This window comes from Pongo pygmaeus, chromosome 2 (assembly GCF_028885625.2).
Source record: "Pongo pygmaeus isolate AG05252 chromosome 2, NHGRI_mPonPyg2-v2.0_pri, whole genome shotgun sequence".
NCBI lineage: Eukaryota > Metazoa > Chordata > Mammalia > Primates > Hominidae > Pongo > Pongo pygmaeus.
In genome coordinates this window covers 198,837,391-198,851,986 of record NC_085930.1, presented here as the reverse complement: position 1 = coordinate 198,851,986, position 14,596 = coordinate 198,837,391, and the positions used below count along the sequence as shown (strand labels likewise).

At 35.2% G+C, this 14,596-nt stretch overlaps 1 protein-coding gene across 9 annotated transcripts in view; it reads right to left on the bottom strand.

The window, feature by feature from the left end:
* The window catches only part of TP63 (tumor protein p63), a 265,811-nt gene extending 252,224 nt beyond the window's left edge, over positions 1-13,587 (bottom strand). For 5 of the 9 annotated variants that reach the window (XM_054482683.1, XM_063662552.1, XM_054482684.1 and 2 more), the window contains exon 1: positions 13,254-13,587. In XM_054482683.1, coding sequence (XP_054338658.1) covers positions 13,254-13,357 — 104 coding nt within the window. In that variant the 5' untranslated portion in view covers positions 13,358-13,587. Of the gene's footprint in view, positions 1-12,951 lie in introns of all 9 variants that reach the window. The other 4 variants (XM_054482687.2, XM_054482692.2, XM_054482690.2 and 1 more) reach the window with 3 other exon arrangements.
* Positions 13,588-14,596: the final 1,009 nt, after the last annotated feature.

Sequence of the window (14,596 nt, the reverse complement as noted above, 5' to 3'; positions counted from 1 at the left end):
TGTAACCAAAAACCACGTTCCCCCGAAATGATTGAAATAATAAAAATAAATAAAATGCAGATTCTCATTTAGTAGGACTGATGTGGGCCCCAAATTTTGTATTATTCTATGCATTTCACTTTAAGTAGTAGGGTCTACTAGGTGAACAGAAACTTGTAAGTGAATATGCACAAATACATTACGAAATAAATAGAAATTAAGACAAACTTTGAAGAAGGGAATAAATCTTCATAGGGAAGGTTGTGAGGGTGTGCAGAAGGAACAGGCTTGGTGCAAGCTGGGGGTATGAGAGAGGGGAGGAGACTTGGTGCAAGCTGGGGATATGAGAGAGGAGATTGTGGCCAGAAAGGAAAGTGTAAGATTGTGTGATTTGGGCCTGATAATTTCAGGTAATGAAGAACAACCCAGGGCATTTGTGTGGATTGGTACCTGAAGTGGAATAGGGAGCTTCTTGAGCTGAAAAGGCAGAGGGACTGTAAGACAACATGGTGGGAAGGCAATCAAAAGGGAAATAGAGTTCCCAAAGAACTGGCAGATGCCACAGTAAAGAGGAAAATGGAGCCATGTAACAGAGGAGAGTTTTCTGAAGGTCAGTATGTTGTCATAAAGGTCAGTAAATCACTTTGATGGTTGAGATTTCAGAAAACATGAAATTATTGAGTAACCGTGGGTCAACTATGATCCCAAAACAGCAGTGTTGTCTAAAAAATATGTTAGTTTCTTCTCTTGTCCACCTGAATGAAAAGGAGTTTGTGCAGAAGGCATTTCTTCTACTAAAGAACCATGGGCAACGTAGATGTTTTCAGAGAAAGAAAAGCCTTCAGTTAAGACAAGCTAGCAAAAGCATAAAAGATAAAAAGGACAAAGGCAGAAAGAAATGATGGTGAGTCAACGTACCACATTAGGGAAAAAACGGTCACATTGGTAGAGCGGAAATTAATTAATCTGATTGTGTCAAGAGTTCATGGAGGAGGGCTTGATCCACATCACCAAATTTCAGTAACAGAAATTGGTAAATGAGAGATTTCTGAGTTATCAACAGAAATCGGGGAGCAAAAGCATTGAGGGTTTTTTTTAATCAATTAAAGGACAGCTTTTGAAGTAAGTGACCCCAAGTTTCCAAACTGGGCAACTCGAAGTTTTCAAAGTTAAGCCCCTGCCTGTAAGGGTTCTAATGGAAACATTTATTTCCAGAGGTAGAATAGACTGTCCTCAAATTTGGCTGTCTGGGGCTGGGTGCAGTGGCTCACGCCTGTAGTCTCAGCACTTTGGGAGGCTGAGGCGGGCAGAACACCTGGGGTCAGGAGTTCGAGACCAGCCTGGCCAACATGGCAAAATCCCGTCTCTACTAAAAATACAAAATTAGCTGGGCATAGTGGCGTGGGCCTATAATCCCAGCTACTTGGGAGACTGAGGCAGGAGAATTGCCTGAACCCGGGAGGCAGAGTTGCAGTGAGCTGAGATTGCGCCATTGCACTCCATCCTGGGCAACAAGAACAAAACTCCATCTAAAATAAATAAATAAATAAATAAATAAATAAATAAATAAATTTGGCTGTCTGGAATTAAGGGTGTGAGTGATACTTGGAAAGATATTTCCTCTTTAGACTCAGACCATTTTTCTAGAATGTTAAATTATTAGTTTTTACAGTTTTGTCATAAGTTTTATTTATGCTTTAAAATCATTTCTATATAGAATTTACTGAGAGTTAAGGCACTTACTATTAAAGAAAATGTGATAGAAATCAGAATCCTACCCATAACCACCAGCTGTTTTACCCAGGACAGGTTACACAGCCTCTTTCTGCTTCGATTTCTTCATATAAAATATAAATAATAAGATCTATCATCCTATAGTACTTATTGTGTGCCAGACTCTGTCTTAAGTCATTTGTACAATTAACTCATTTAATTTTTAAAGCAATCCAATCAGGTAGGTACTACTATTATCACTCTCCTTTATACATGAAAAAAAATAGACATATAGATTAAGTTAGGAGGTATAACATTTGCCAGAGTGAGATTTTTGAACCTATGCACATGGGCCCCCGAATCCAGTCTCTTAAACATTATACTATTGTCTCTTGGTTAGAAATAAATAATACTAGTAACTACCTTTAAAGGTGGTTTGAGAGTTAAATGTGTAAAGTGCTTGGAACAGTTCCTGGCACATAGTTAAAATTCAATAAATACTACATATTTCGCTGTTAATATCTCATTTTCATTTTGTAAAAATACAAAATCAAACGTTGAGGTCTTTTAAAATTAGTAATTGTGGTTTCCGTAGTTGTCCTAGTTAATAAAAAGTGCTAATCAAAACCACATATCATCTTACATCTATTAACTTAATGAAATTTTAAAATAATACTATTTAAAGCTGCAACTCTTTAGCAAAATACATTGGCATACTGTTTAAATAGTAATGTTTTCCAGAAACTTGAAAAAGTATACACTCATTTACTCCCCAGCCCTCTTGCTTCTTAGGTGGCAGGATGTTTTGGGGGAAGCAGTAAAATCTTTGGGTCAGATAGCCCTGACTCAGGTGAGAATGACAGTACAAACAGGTTTTTCCACTTATTAGTTAGGTCACCCTTGGTTAAATTAGCTATCTCTGAGCATCATTTTTCTCATCTGCAGACTAGGAATATTACTTAAGAATTGTGTTATATGAGATAATTCAGGTAAATTACATACCTTGTTTAGATTGAACATGTACAAGTTTGCTTTCCTTAAATATTTGGACCATTGAACTATCCCAAGGAAATAATTCAAAAGAATTAATTAATTTTTGTTATTTAATTAATTTTGTTATTAATTAATTCTTAATTAATAGCAAAAATTATAACCAAACCAAATGTTCAAAAATAAGGGAAATAATAAATGTAGTAAATTACGTAGATATGATGAGATACTGATGCAGTCACTTACATAATAACTGGAAAGTGCTAATTAGATTATTTATTAATGAATAAGACATTGAAACTATTTATGATTATAATTTGTTTGTAAAAAAATTATGAACCTAGAAGACGGCATGGAAAACAATTGTTTTACTAAATTTTTCTTTGTTGGCATCATGATTATTAGAAACACATCATTTGTGTAATAAATACTTATTGAAATATAAGTAGTAGCAAGTCACAATTACTTTTATCTGAGTATGTTTTATCTGAGAATATCTAAAATGCTCTGACATTTATACTTCTACCTGAGCTTCAAAGATCTTCCTTTACCTCACACTTAATTAAGATTATTTCAGAACCAAATTTGCTACAGTAAAAACAAATACATAAAAATGTTGAAGTTGTAAATTTCTTCTCATATATCCAGTATCAAGTATTTAAGAAATATGTGCAGAACAATATTAAATAGTTTTGTAGCTTTCAAACTACAGACTCAACTACTAAGTTTACAATGAAAGTGAACTATTTCCCTTCTCCTATTGTTCCTTGTCCCCCAACCAAATGGAATTTATGAATTTATTTAAAGATTAGCTATTTACAAATCTTCTTCAATGTACTTAATTCAGAGAGGCTAGGTATTAAGAACAAATATCGTATAAAATCCAAAAGGCATATGTTTTGTCAGTTTTATTTATGTGTTTGTATTTGTGATATGTTTCTGTTTTCAATGTCTTAGTTTAGTTTACACAATAGCCCAATTTTACTTTTGCAAAGCAAAGCTTGGACTTGTTTTTAAAAAGTGTTCTATAATATTTTTAGCTTTTTCAGGCATATTCTGTACTAACAAGCAGCAAAGAATGCAGAGCTTCTCTGAAAGAGAGAAAAAGCGAAAGAAAAGAAGGGAGGTCAAAAGCTGAAGGGAAAAACAAGCTTTCCACTTCACTGCTTTAAAGGATTTAAGACATAGAGGTAAAATTGTATGTACATTTTCTGTAGGAACATAGGTGGGCACCTTGCATATCATACAAGAGGTTCGGTAGTGCATTTATAGAGCATCACTGAAGGCTTTTGTTCAGCAAGAAAAAAATGATTGAACATCTGACTGTATAAAGTGTGTCAGTGTGACTGCAACATTTACAATGGACTACATTTGCAGCAGTACTAACTTGAAGATAAATCATGCATTAATATTTCACATTTTGTTGCAGAATTCTCAATTACAGCCACATCAGCCTCTATAGGGTACTAAAAAAAAGAGCTTATGAAGGTACAAAGATTTATCATATTAGACAGTATCAATTAAGATGCTGAGAGAAAACCCGTCAATTTTGATTGTTCATCATTTAGTTTGAAAAATTCTGTCTCATTCATTGCCTGAGATAACAAAAGGGCTAAAAGGAAAAAAATAAAATAGAAAAATACATCTTATTAAAACTTTTCTTATAGAGGCAGTTGCAGTGTCATGAAGAAGTTGGAAGGAAGTATATTTCCTCATTGAAAGCTTTAATGAATAATATATTCATTATTTATGTAGTTAAGAAGTAAATGACACTATTAAATTCAAGTGCAAAAATAGAAGTTTCTTTGAGCCAGAAAATAATCAAGAAGAAAGAAAAGCTAATGATGAATTTCAAATAAAATATTTAAAGTTTGATGTTTTTAAGGAAGCTGTAAAAATTGAACACATTGATAAAATGTCAGCATTCGACGGAGGGTTAAATTAAATGCAATCAACAGTCTTAAGGCATAACATACTTGACTTTAAAAGAAAGAGTTCCTATAGTCCACTATTATAAACTTGTGTATGTTCTGTTATTTATTCCCATGATAAATCAACATCTGTTTAAAAAGATTAAACACCCATTCTAGCTAGCCATATGGCTGACTAAATAATCACGCTAGCTTCAATTTTGTATTTCTTGACTCAAAATGCTTTCTCAGTCTTAACTTTATGATGATGCTGGTTTTGCCCTCAATTATGAGAAACCTGCCTGAGTTAATAGAATTTGAGAATGGGTGTCTGCTGTTCAACCTAACAGATTAGGTTTACTCATTTGAAACGAAAGAAAAAAGAACTGGAAATTTGAAAGTGGCAAGAGATTTTGAGCCCTTACATTTATTCTTCTAAGCTTAATGAATTCATTCTGAACTTCAAATAATATAATTCATCATAAGAGAGTCAGATTAAGTAGAGAATGGAAGGCAAACAATAAAAATAAGAATAAGGATGGAGCAAGAATTAATTCCCACAATCTAAGTTATCCCCCAAATATTATGGTTTATGGTAAAACACACATGTTAATAACTGTCATTCCCAAAACCTTGACTAACCAATAAGTACACATCACCCATGTCCATTTCTCATTCTATTTTAGTGGAACAAAGTGGCTTGCAGAGGTTGGGAAGTGTGTAATTACATAGACAGAGTCTTTGCACTTTGATCGTAATTACAGTATTTTATCCATCCATCACTTGTTGCTTGAGGACTTTTCCTTGGTGTATTCTTTAAAGGAGATAGAAACCCTGTCCAGGCAAATTTGAGCTTCAAAATAGCTAATCAGAAACTTGGCTCTCTTGTCCTGAAACAAAGATTGAAAATTGTCACTTTAATCTTACAATCCATTTGGCTTTGAAATAAAGTGAGAATGTGAAGTCTTTCTTTGGGAACATGCATCTCTGTTTTTCATTATCTCTGGTTACCTTTTTATGAGCATGTGTTGGGGCATTGGGTCTAAGTTTGCCTCACTGTACGTAGTGGTTTTCAAAACTGGGTGTGCAAACAAATGAATCATCTGGAGTGCCTGATAAAAATGCTGAACTTGCATTCATTCCCTTGGCTCCCAGTTTCTCAGAGAGAGGCATCGATGTAAACTCAAACCCGAATTAACTAAGAACCTTACACCACCAAAAAGTCTAGATATCAGTCTCCAAGTGTGGTCTGATAACCACCCGAATCAAAATTGTTTTACAGTTTACCGTGCATTTCCAAGGCTCCACCCAAGCCCTCTCAATATCTGACGACATCAGAAGTGAGTATGCACATTCCTGTGTTTCCTGGATCTAAATTCGGCCTTCAAAATTTTAGAGCTGCCATCTAAGAGTCAGATATATCTCTGTGTAAAAGAGTTTGAGGAACTTTAACAGAAACTAGTAATAAAAATCACTGTTTCAATTTACTGCCTCAAGAGCAGATGCTTGCATCTGCAGTCCCCGGGCTAGCTTGTCCAGTGTTTTTCAGCTCCACCTTGTACCTTGTATTATTTCTATACAGGTACTTTTACCTTGGATTCCCTGAGGTCTAGGACTGTATTTCACTCATATATTCTACCTTCCCCACTTTGCACCATAAAAAAATAATAAATTCATGGGAAGGTTTAGTTAAACGCATCAAAACACAACGCAGTTTTCTAGTGTCCATATCTACAATTTGGGGATAAAAATTCCTACCTTGGTGGATTAGTTTCCTATTGCTGCCGTGACAAGTTACCACAAATTTAGGGGCTTAAACTAGCACAAATTCAGTATCTTGCCGTTCTGTAGATCAGAAAACTGATGTGCGTCTCCCAGAGCTGAGATTAAGGTGTTGGCAGGACTTCATTGCTTTTGGAGACTGTAGGAGAAAATCGGTTTCCTTGCCCTTTCCAGCTTCCTTGGCTCCTGACCCACTTCCACCTTCAAAACCAGCAACAGCCTGTCAAGTCTTTTTTTACAACATGTCACTTTGACTCTTCTACCTTCCACTTTCTTGTGATTACATGGTGCCCACAGGGATAATACGAGTTATTCCACCTACTTTAAAGTCAGTTGATTAGCAGCCTTAATTCCATCTACAACCTTAATTCTGCTTTGCTGTGTAACACAACATATTCACAGGTTCTGAGGATTAGGATGTGGCTATCTTTCGAGACCATTATTCTGCCTACCATACTTGCCTACCTCCCAGGTAGGTCACATGTGCAATGCATTGGGAAACATTTTGTCAACTGTAAAATTTTATGTAAATCTAATAAAATGCTATGTTTTGTGTTAAAGAGGGCTTTGAACTGGTAGTCAAGGGACTTGAATTCTCATCCTGGTTCTGTTACTATTTTGCTGTGTGATCTTGGACAATACACTTAACCACTCTGGGATTCAGATTCCTTAATTCTAAAGTATAAGAACTGAGGTGGACAAGCCAAGATGATGTCAAGACCCAAAATGATCTTTCTTCTGAAAGTTGATATAAAGTGGAACTCGAGGTACGCTTACGTGAAGACACAATTGTTGGAAGGCAGCTCCAGTCCACTGGCACACTATACATGTAATACAACAGTAGAACTGAACAATACGCAGGTCACAAAAAATGTTTTGTTTAACGTCTTTTCCATATAACGCTGATGAGAAAAAAAAAATTCAGTTCCCAGCTGAGGTCACTGTCTATGTGGGGTTTTTGTGTTCTCTCCAGGTCTACATGGACGTTCCAGGTACTCTTATTTCCTCCCACATTTCAAAGATACGCACATTAGGTTCACTGGTGTGTCTAAATTGCCCCATTGTGAGTGTGTATGTGTGTATGTGTGTATGTGTGTGTGTGTATGTGTGTGTGTCCTGCAATGCAATAGCATCCAGTCCAGGGTTGGTTTCTACCTTCCACCCTGATCTGCCGAGATGGGCTCTGGCCCTGAGACCCTGAACTGGAATAAGCAGGTTGGAAAATAATTAAAGGAATGAATATACATTATTGTAAAATAAAAATTCATAAAGTCTATGATAATCATAAAATACATGATGATAAATGATGCGGTCAAAAAGAGCTCAGTAAGCCTGCTATATTTTTATTTGATTTTGAACTGTGTGGTGGTAAGAGGTGCTCCTTACAATTTTTGCTTTGCAAAGATTTATTCCTTGATTTAACATATTACCATGATGACCGTCACTCACTGATTCACCAAAAATTGGGTAAATAATTATCTTACTTCCTTGTATTAATCTTTCTTAAATACATGTGTAGCTCACATTTATCTCAATGTTTAATATTAGAAATCTTGTGGGTCTATATTTAGAAGATTGGTGATGGTTTTGTGACCCGAAATATGCCATAGAAACTTAACTGTTGTTTGTATCAATTAGCCTATGGTAAAATTGGTTTCGTTAGTTACATACGGTTTTGCTTAAAATCACAATCTCCAAGAACCTATCAATAATGTTAAGTGAGAACTTACCATACACTAAAGGGGTGTGTTTCAGAGTTGAGTTGAGTTTATTTCTCAAAGTTCGAGTTGTGAACAGTAAACGAGAGGTTTTTATCCCTACTTAACTCATGAGGAACTTTGATTTAGATAGCTTAAGTGATTTCATGAAGGTCACATAATCACTTAGTGGTGGAGTTTACTTACTACAATTCAGATCTTGTGCAAATCCTTTGTGCACTCTGCTAATATGACTCTCTGCTATTTGAATGCACTCACCGCTTAGACGCAGCACACGGAAATAGAGCAGCATTGTGCTTTTGGCTAACCACAGTTGGTCATAAATATATTTTGAAGCTTCTTCATTAGAGACTGAAGAATTTTTTCTTGATTACAACTGATGGATATATTAGATGCTGAAGATAAACTGTAACTTAATATTTCTTTAAAAGCGTGTATAAACAACTGTGTATAAACAACATTTGCAGACTGTAGCATGCTGGCTCATTCCTTTCAGTCAGAGAAACTTAAGTGATGACGGAGATGGCTAAAAGCCAGTGTGCTCATTGAAATGGATGGTTACATCATTTACCTCATATCAAAAATTATATATTATTAATTGCCATATCAATTATTTTGGAAGTCATATGTACATAAACAACATCACGGCATACTTTTTTAATGTGTGTAATTGTCACAATCCTGGCAGGAAAAAGAGCATGATACTGGCAAGAAAAAAGGTATTGAAGAAAGTTTAATGAAGGGGTAGAGAATATGATGGGGATCCCTAGAATTAGCAATGGTGGGAAATGGTTACTCCTCCTAAGCTTGAAGAAAAGGAAGGGGAGGGATTAACTACTCAAAGTCAGGGGACTTGGACCTGCAGCAAGGGCCTCTGAGAGGATCTGCAACCTTTAGCCACAAACCAACAGGGAGTCAGCCAGGGAAACTAATATTCCAACTTCACTCTCCTGCAGGAGATTGCTGCTGGTTGAATTCAACAGGAAACCAGAGAAGAAAAGACCTGTTAAAGCAATTATCAGGAGGCAGCTTCTTGAGGCAAAGAATGAGAAAGAAAAAGAACAGATGTGGAGGAGCAAGTGAAGGACGCCCAACACAGAGCTGCATCTGCCTTTACGTGATTTTATCTTACAAATGAAATGATCATCCACTGTAACTTCATTGTCATCACTCTTTCTTTTGGGATATATTTAGAAAGTACAGCTAATAAAGTTGACCTTTACGCCAGTAAAGAATAAAATTCACAATATGTAATTCACACACAAAAAACACACTTCTTATTATCCATATAGTATTTTAATAGTTTGATACTTCTTTGGAATACAGGATGACTAAGAAAAAATAATACAAAATATTTTACTGGTGGTTCAAATCGAAATGATGTTTACTTTTCTCTAATTTTTAGTCCTCAGTTATCACATAATTTCAAAATTTAATTTTGATTCATGTTTATCATTTTAACTGGTTTATTTTTTGAAAAAATACTTTGAAAGAATTTAAACTATAAAATTACTTTGTTAAAAAATAAATTTTACAAAGTAGATGGAAATTCTAGAAACGAAAGAATGGAAAATTGCCCAAGTTTTAGCCCAAACAATAAATTAAGAAGGATGTATCTTCTGAAGTGCTAATTTTAGATTCATTTTCAATATTCACCTAATACAAAATAAACAACAATTTATTATGTACAAGTTTCTATTCATAAATTAATGGTAACGAACCCACTGACTTATTTATTGAACTTTTATAATTTCATCTATAGTTCAATATTTTAAAAATTGAGTTAGTATTCAAATGGTAATGTGATTTTATCCAACTTTTTTCCTCTTTGTATTGTTAATATTATCAAAAGGGGAACTTAATAAGCTCTAAGGTGTTAACTGCCTTTTTGGTTTTCAGAAAAGTTTTTGCAAAGACTAAAGTAAATTAGCATTAACATCAGGGCACAACTAAATGCTCAATATGGTAATATGTTTAAGTGGAAAGGAAAAAAAACAGAGGATGAAGTCCCAGTTTTAACTTAGAGAATGATTACCATCATCCTTTGAAACATGTATTTAAACACTTTTTTGGAATGGCATTAACATTTAGTAATAAAAGATAACATCTGTCATTTTTTTCTATTCTGTAAGGGAATTCATACATTAAGGTAGCTTGGAGTTAAAAATATCAAGATATCCTGTTCTTTCTTGAAAAAAATATCTTTCATGTCTTCTTTCTAAACACAAGGTCAGTAAAGACAAATTTAACTATGTAGATGACCATGATTATGGAATGATTAAATTTGGTCTTTCTTAAAATAGCTTTTGTAAACCGAGAACTACAACGGTTGTCTGCTTAGAAAAACCAGCTCAAACCCATTCACTCATGAGGTATCAAACAACATACTGTTGGATCCTTGCTTTGACAATATACATTATCATACTAATTCCCTTAGTGATATTTCATTTATTCACTTGTTTATTCACTAAGTAGTAAAGGTTGGAAAATAGTAATAATTCAGTCCTTAAAATACACGACAAACAGTTAAAATATTTGAGGAAAATATATTTTAGATTAAATATATAAGTACTGCAACATTAAATGAATGAATGTAACAGTCACATCTAATTTGTTTTTGTATTTGCAATGTCTTCCACAGAGCAGATGCTTAGTAAGAGCTATGTTTCATCACCTTAATGTTTTTGCTGGTTAAGCTTGCATTACAAATGAGAAGTACATATTCTTGCCTGAAATTATTTATTAGGCAAATAATTGCTCCCTGGCCATTCTGAACCATAGTCTCACAGCTTCTCAACATGTCCCCCTGCCTTCCCCAAAAGTATCAGGCACCATGATTAAAGCCCAGGGCATTCTAGGAAAATTTAAAACTACTTAAAAATACGATGTAGCCATAAAAAAGAATGATATCATGTCCTTTGCAGAGACCCGGATGGAGCTGGAGGCCATTATCCTTAGCAAACTAACACCGGAGCAGAAAACCAAATACTGTATGTTCTCACGTGTAAGTGGGAGTTAAATGATGACAACGCATGGACACACAGAGGGGAACAACACGCGCTGAGGCCTTTCAGAGGGTGGAAGGTGGGAGGAGGGATAGGATCAGGAAAAATAACTAATGGGTACTAGGCTTAGTACCCGAGTGATGAAATAATCTGTACAACAAATCCGTATGACACAAGTTTACCTGTGTAACAAACTTGCACTTGTACCCCTGAACTTAAAATAAAGGTTAAAAAAAAACCCAAAAATACTATGATTGCTTAGAATATTACAGTATGTCAAAAACTGAGATGACATTTGCTCCATGAACTAATAGATCGTCAAGGTAATATAAAAAGTAGTTTCTCTATTTCTTTATATTTATAGGCCTCTTTTATCATTAGAAATGCTTCTAGAGAGGTATGCAGGATTGAAGTGTGGGTTATTAGTCAATAGAAGGAAGTTTCTTCTAAAGCTTCCCTGGATCCGAGTACCTAGTTTAGGAGAGATGCGCTCAGGAGCAGCATTACACGGTTACTATTTCATCACAATTATGTTCTTAGAACTATTATTTCCAAAGATGTTTAATGGAATAGATAATTTTGAGATTAGAAACAATTTTGAGAACCAGAAAATCTTTGGTGTTTTTCTTTTTAATCAACCCAATCCCCAACTCCAGCTAAATCTAATTTTTCACGTTATACAAGAACATACATTCTAGAGCCATTTATTTGTGCTAATATTGTTGTTTGTGGCAAACAGCAAGAAACGAATCAAGCCACCACCAACAAATTCCACTGAAACCTTGGAGACCCCAAACTTGCTTCCCCTCTCTCTTTTTTCACCCTTTGCTTTTTATCTCCTCTATTCTATTTATCTTTCTGCCTTGCTCTTTCTCTTCTGCCTTTCACACAACCCACCAGAAACCTCACAGGAAGAGAAACAATCTACATAGCCCACATTAGTGTTCCACGTTGTAGTAAATTATGTTAAAGAAAGATCACACATCTTTCACACTCTACTAGTCTACAGTAAGTGAGTCCTGCCCAGAGAGAGCAGAATCTGCTTCTAGTATCAAGCTCCAACAGACACAGATGGTAAATGGCAAGTTAACCCTTTGTAACCTCACCATTTTCAACATGCAAAGGACCTCTCTCATTAGTCTTATAAAATAAAGTACGAAATCTCATGCTGTTAAACTAACATCACATTGCTACATATGACTTGAATATCTCCCATAACTTTATGACTGGAAAAACACTGTTCAGATTTCATTTACCAGTTTAAAAATAGCAAAGTCTAATTTGAAGCACATACACACACAATTGTGCACCCTCACTAATATTCTCTCTTAGTACTAGGCAAATGTTTCTAAATAAAATTTACTACAATCACAGGCTTTAAAAGTCAGATTTGTCAAAAGATTTTCATTATCAAACATATCAAAAAAATGTTCCTTATAAAATACAATGACAAGTCACAATCCGTTTGGTACAACAATGGCTTGTTATCTATTTCTTAATGTATAAATCAAAATTATTTGGTGTTTATTTTGACTTGAAGATTATCCATACATTATTATATCCCTGCCCAATGAAATTTCTTATGGAGTGAGTAGGTGCTGAACAAGGCAAATAATATATTTTAAACATTCTTAAATGGTGTGATAATTTTTTAAAATGGGATCCAAATATCAACCAAAAAAGACATTTAGAGAATATGCCCACAGACCACTTTAAGTCCACAGAAAGTCCAAAATAATATCACTGTGCTCACTAAACAAGGAGGAATTGTTCTTTGTACACAGCTGAAACATTCATAATACACAAGGCACTTCAATTAAGTTTTGAGAGAAGTTATGTCACATTCAAACTCACCGCTGGATGTAAGGGTCAGGGCAGTACTGTAGGGTGGCACATCGTGAAGTTTCAAAATTCATTTCCTTCAACTGTCTTTGATATCAACAAACGGAGAATAATTATATAAAATATACACATATACCTGTGTATATATAGATATAAAGCCGGGAGGCTAAAAGCAATAGGGTCAAATGCTATCAGACATAAAAGTTTAGGCACTTCTCCCCTTCACACATATTTGCAAAGAGGCGGAGCGTTTCTTGATTTTAGCCAATGAGATTCATCAAGTGACTAAAACTTCATAAACGCTCGATTCTTACCAGCTGGGCATCCTCTCTAATGTTGTTGTTCCCCCTCTCACGGCTTCAGAGTCCTTGACGTATAGTAGCCACACTTGTTGTTGGCAATTTGGAGCTGGAGGCATCTCTGAACTTCTGATCTCTGTCGTGATTGGATGCTGGCATGAATGGCATCAGAGTTTAATTTCAGCAGCCTGGACTTTTGTAACTGAACTGAGCTGATGAGTGTCCACCCTGCTCCAGCTACATAACACTTCCTTGTATCTGGATACTGATTTGATTTGAGGATTTCTGTGACTATTTCTGGGGCCAAAATGTTTTGTAGAGCTGCTTAGGGAAGTTTTGTTTTGTTTTGTTTTTTCATCTATTTCCCTCCCTCCCCGCCCTTCAGCTTCCCTTTCAGCCAACCGCCTGTTGTGGTCACAATCTCAAATAGCAAAGACAGGGAAATTCCTTGATTATATTTAACTTAGAACTCACTCTTCCTCTCAGCTAAGAGAAAGAGATATCCCTTTCACATCCCCTTAGAAGCTTTGCCTGACCCGAATAAAATAAAATAACCTTTATTGAGTTAAAATATCCTACCTCAAACACATGCACATGTACTTACATATAATATAGTAATTTTCTTAAAGATATTAAAATTGGAAATAATACATTATTGTAGAATATTTTGAAGTGCACAAATTATTTCTAATTGCCTGTTAATAAAAATATTCTAGTTTATTTTAATCTCTCAGTCGGCTCCACTCTATTCTTTATGTCTTACAATTTTTGCTGGTTTTGGTTTTGCTTTGACTTGACCTACTTCGAAAGGAAACCATAAAATTGTTCATATGTTCCCAAATCAGTGTAATATCAGGAAAGTCTACATACAAAATAATTTATTTCCTTTCTGAATATGGGCTGTAAACTTATCCTGGTTTTGTGGATTTGGAAATTGAATGAAATATGATTCAGAAGCTAAATTAGGATAGACTCCAACAGGGGAAAAAAAAAACCACTCTGTGTATCTAACGGTCACTAACATGGTGAGTTCACATCTTCCCTTCACCCCCTAATCACAGGACACACCTGTAAACAGGTGACATCAGTAGATGTCAAAGCTGTGAGACAATCTAAAGCCCTTTCAGAGAAATTTGACATTTCCCTGTAAGTAAATCTAACTCAAAATGTGTTTCATACAAATATTTTATTAGTTGCTTCAGCCAGGATGGAAGGGAGAAGCTATTTAAAACTTGACATTCTCTTCCTTTACTTAGCCCAAGAGCGGCTAACATCTGTGAATTGTGAAATTCACAAACAGGCCGGCCTGAGCTCCAGCCAAATCAAACAGCTTGCTCCACAAAATGTAAAACTAAAAG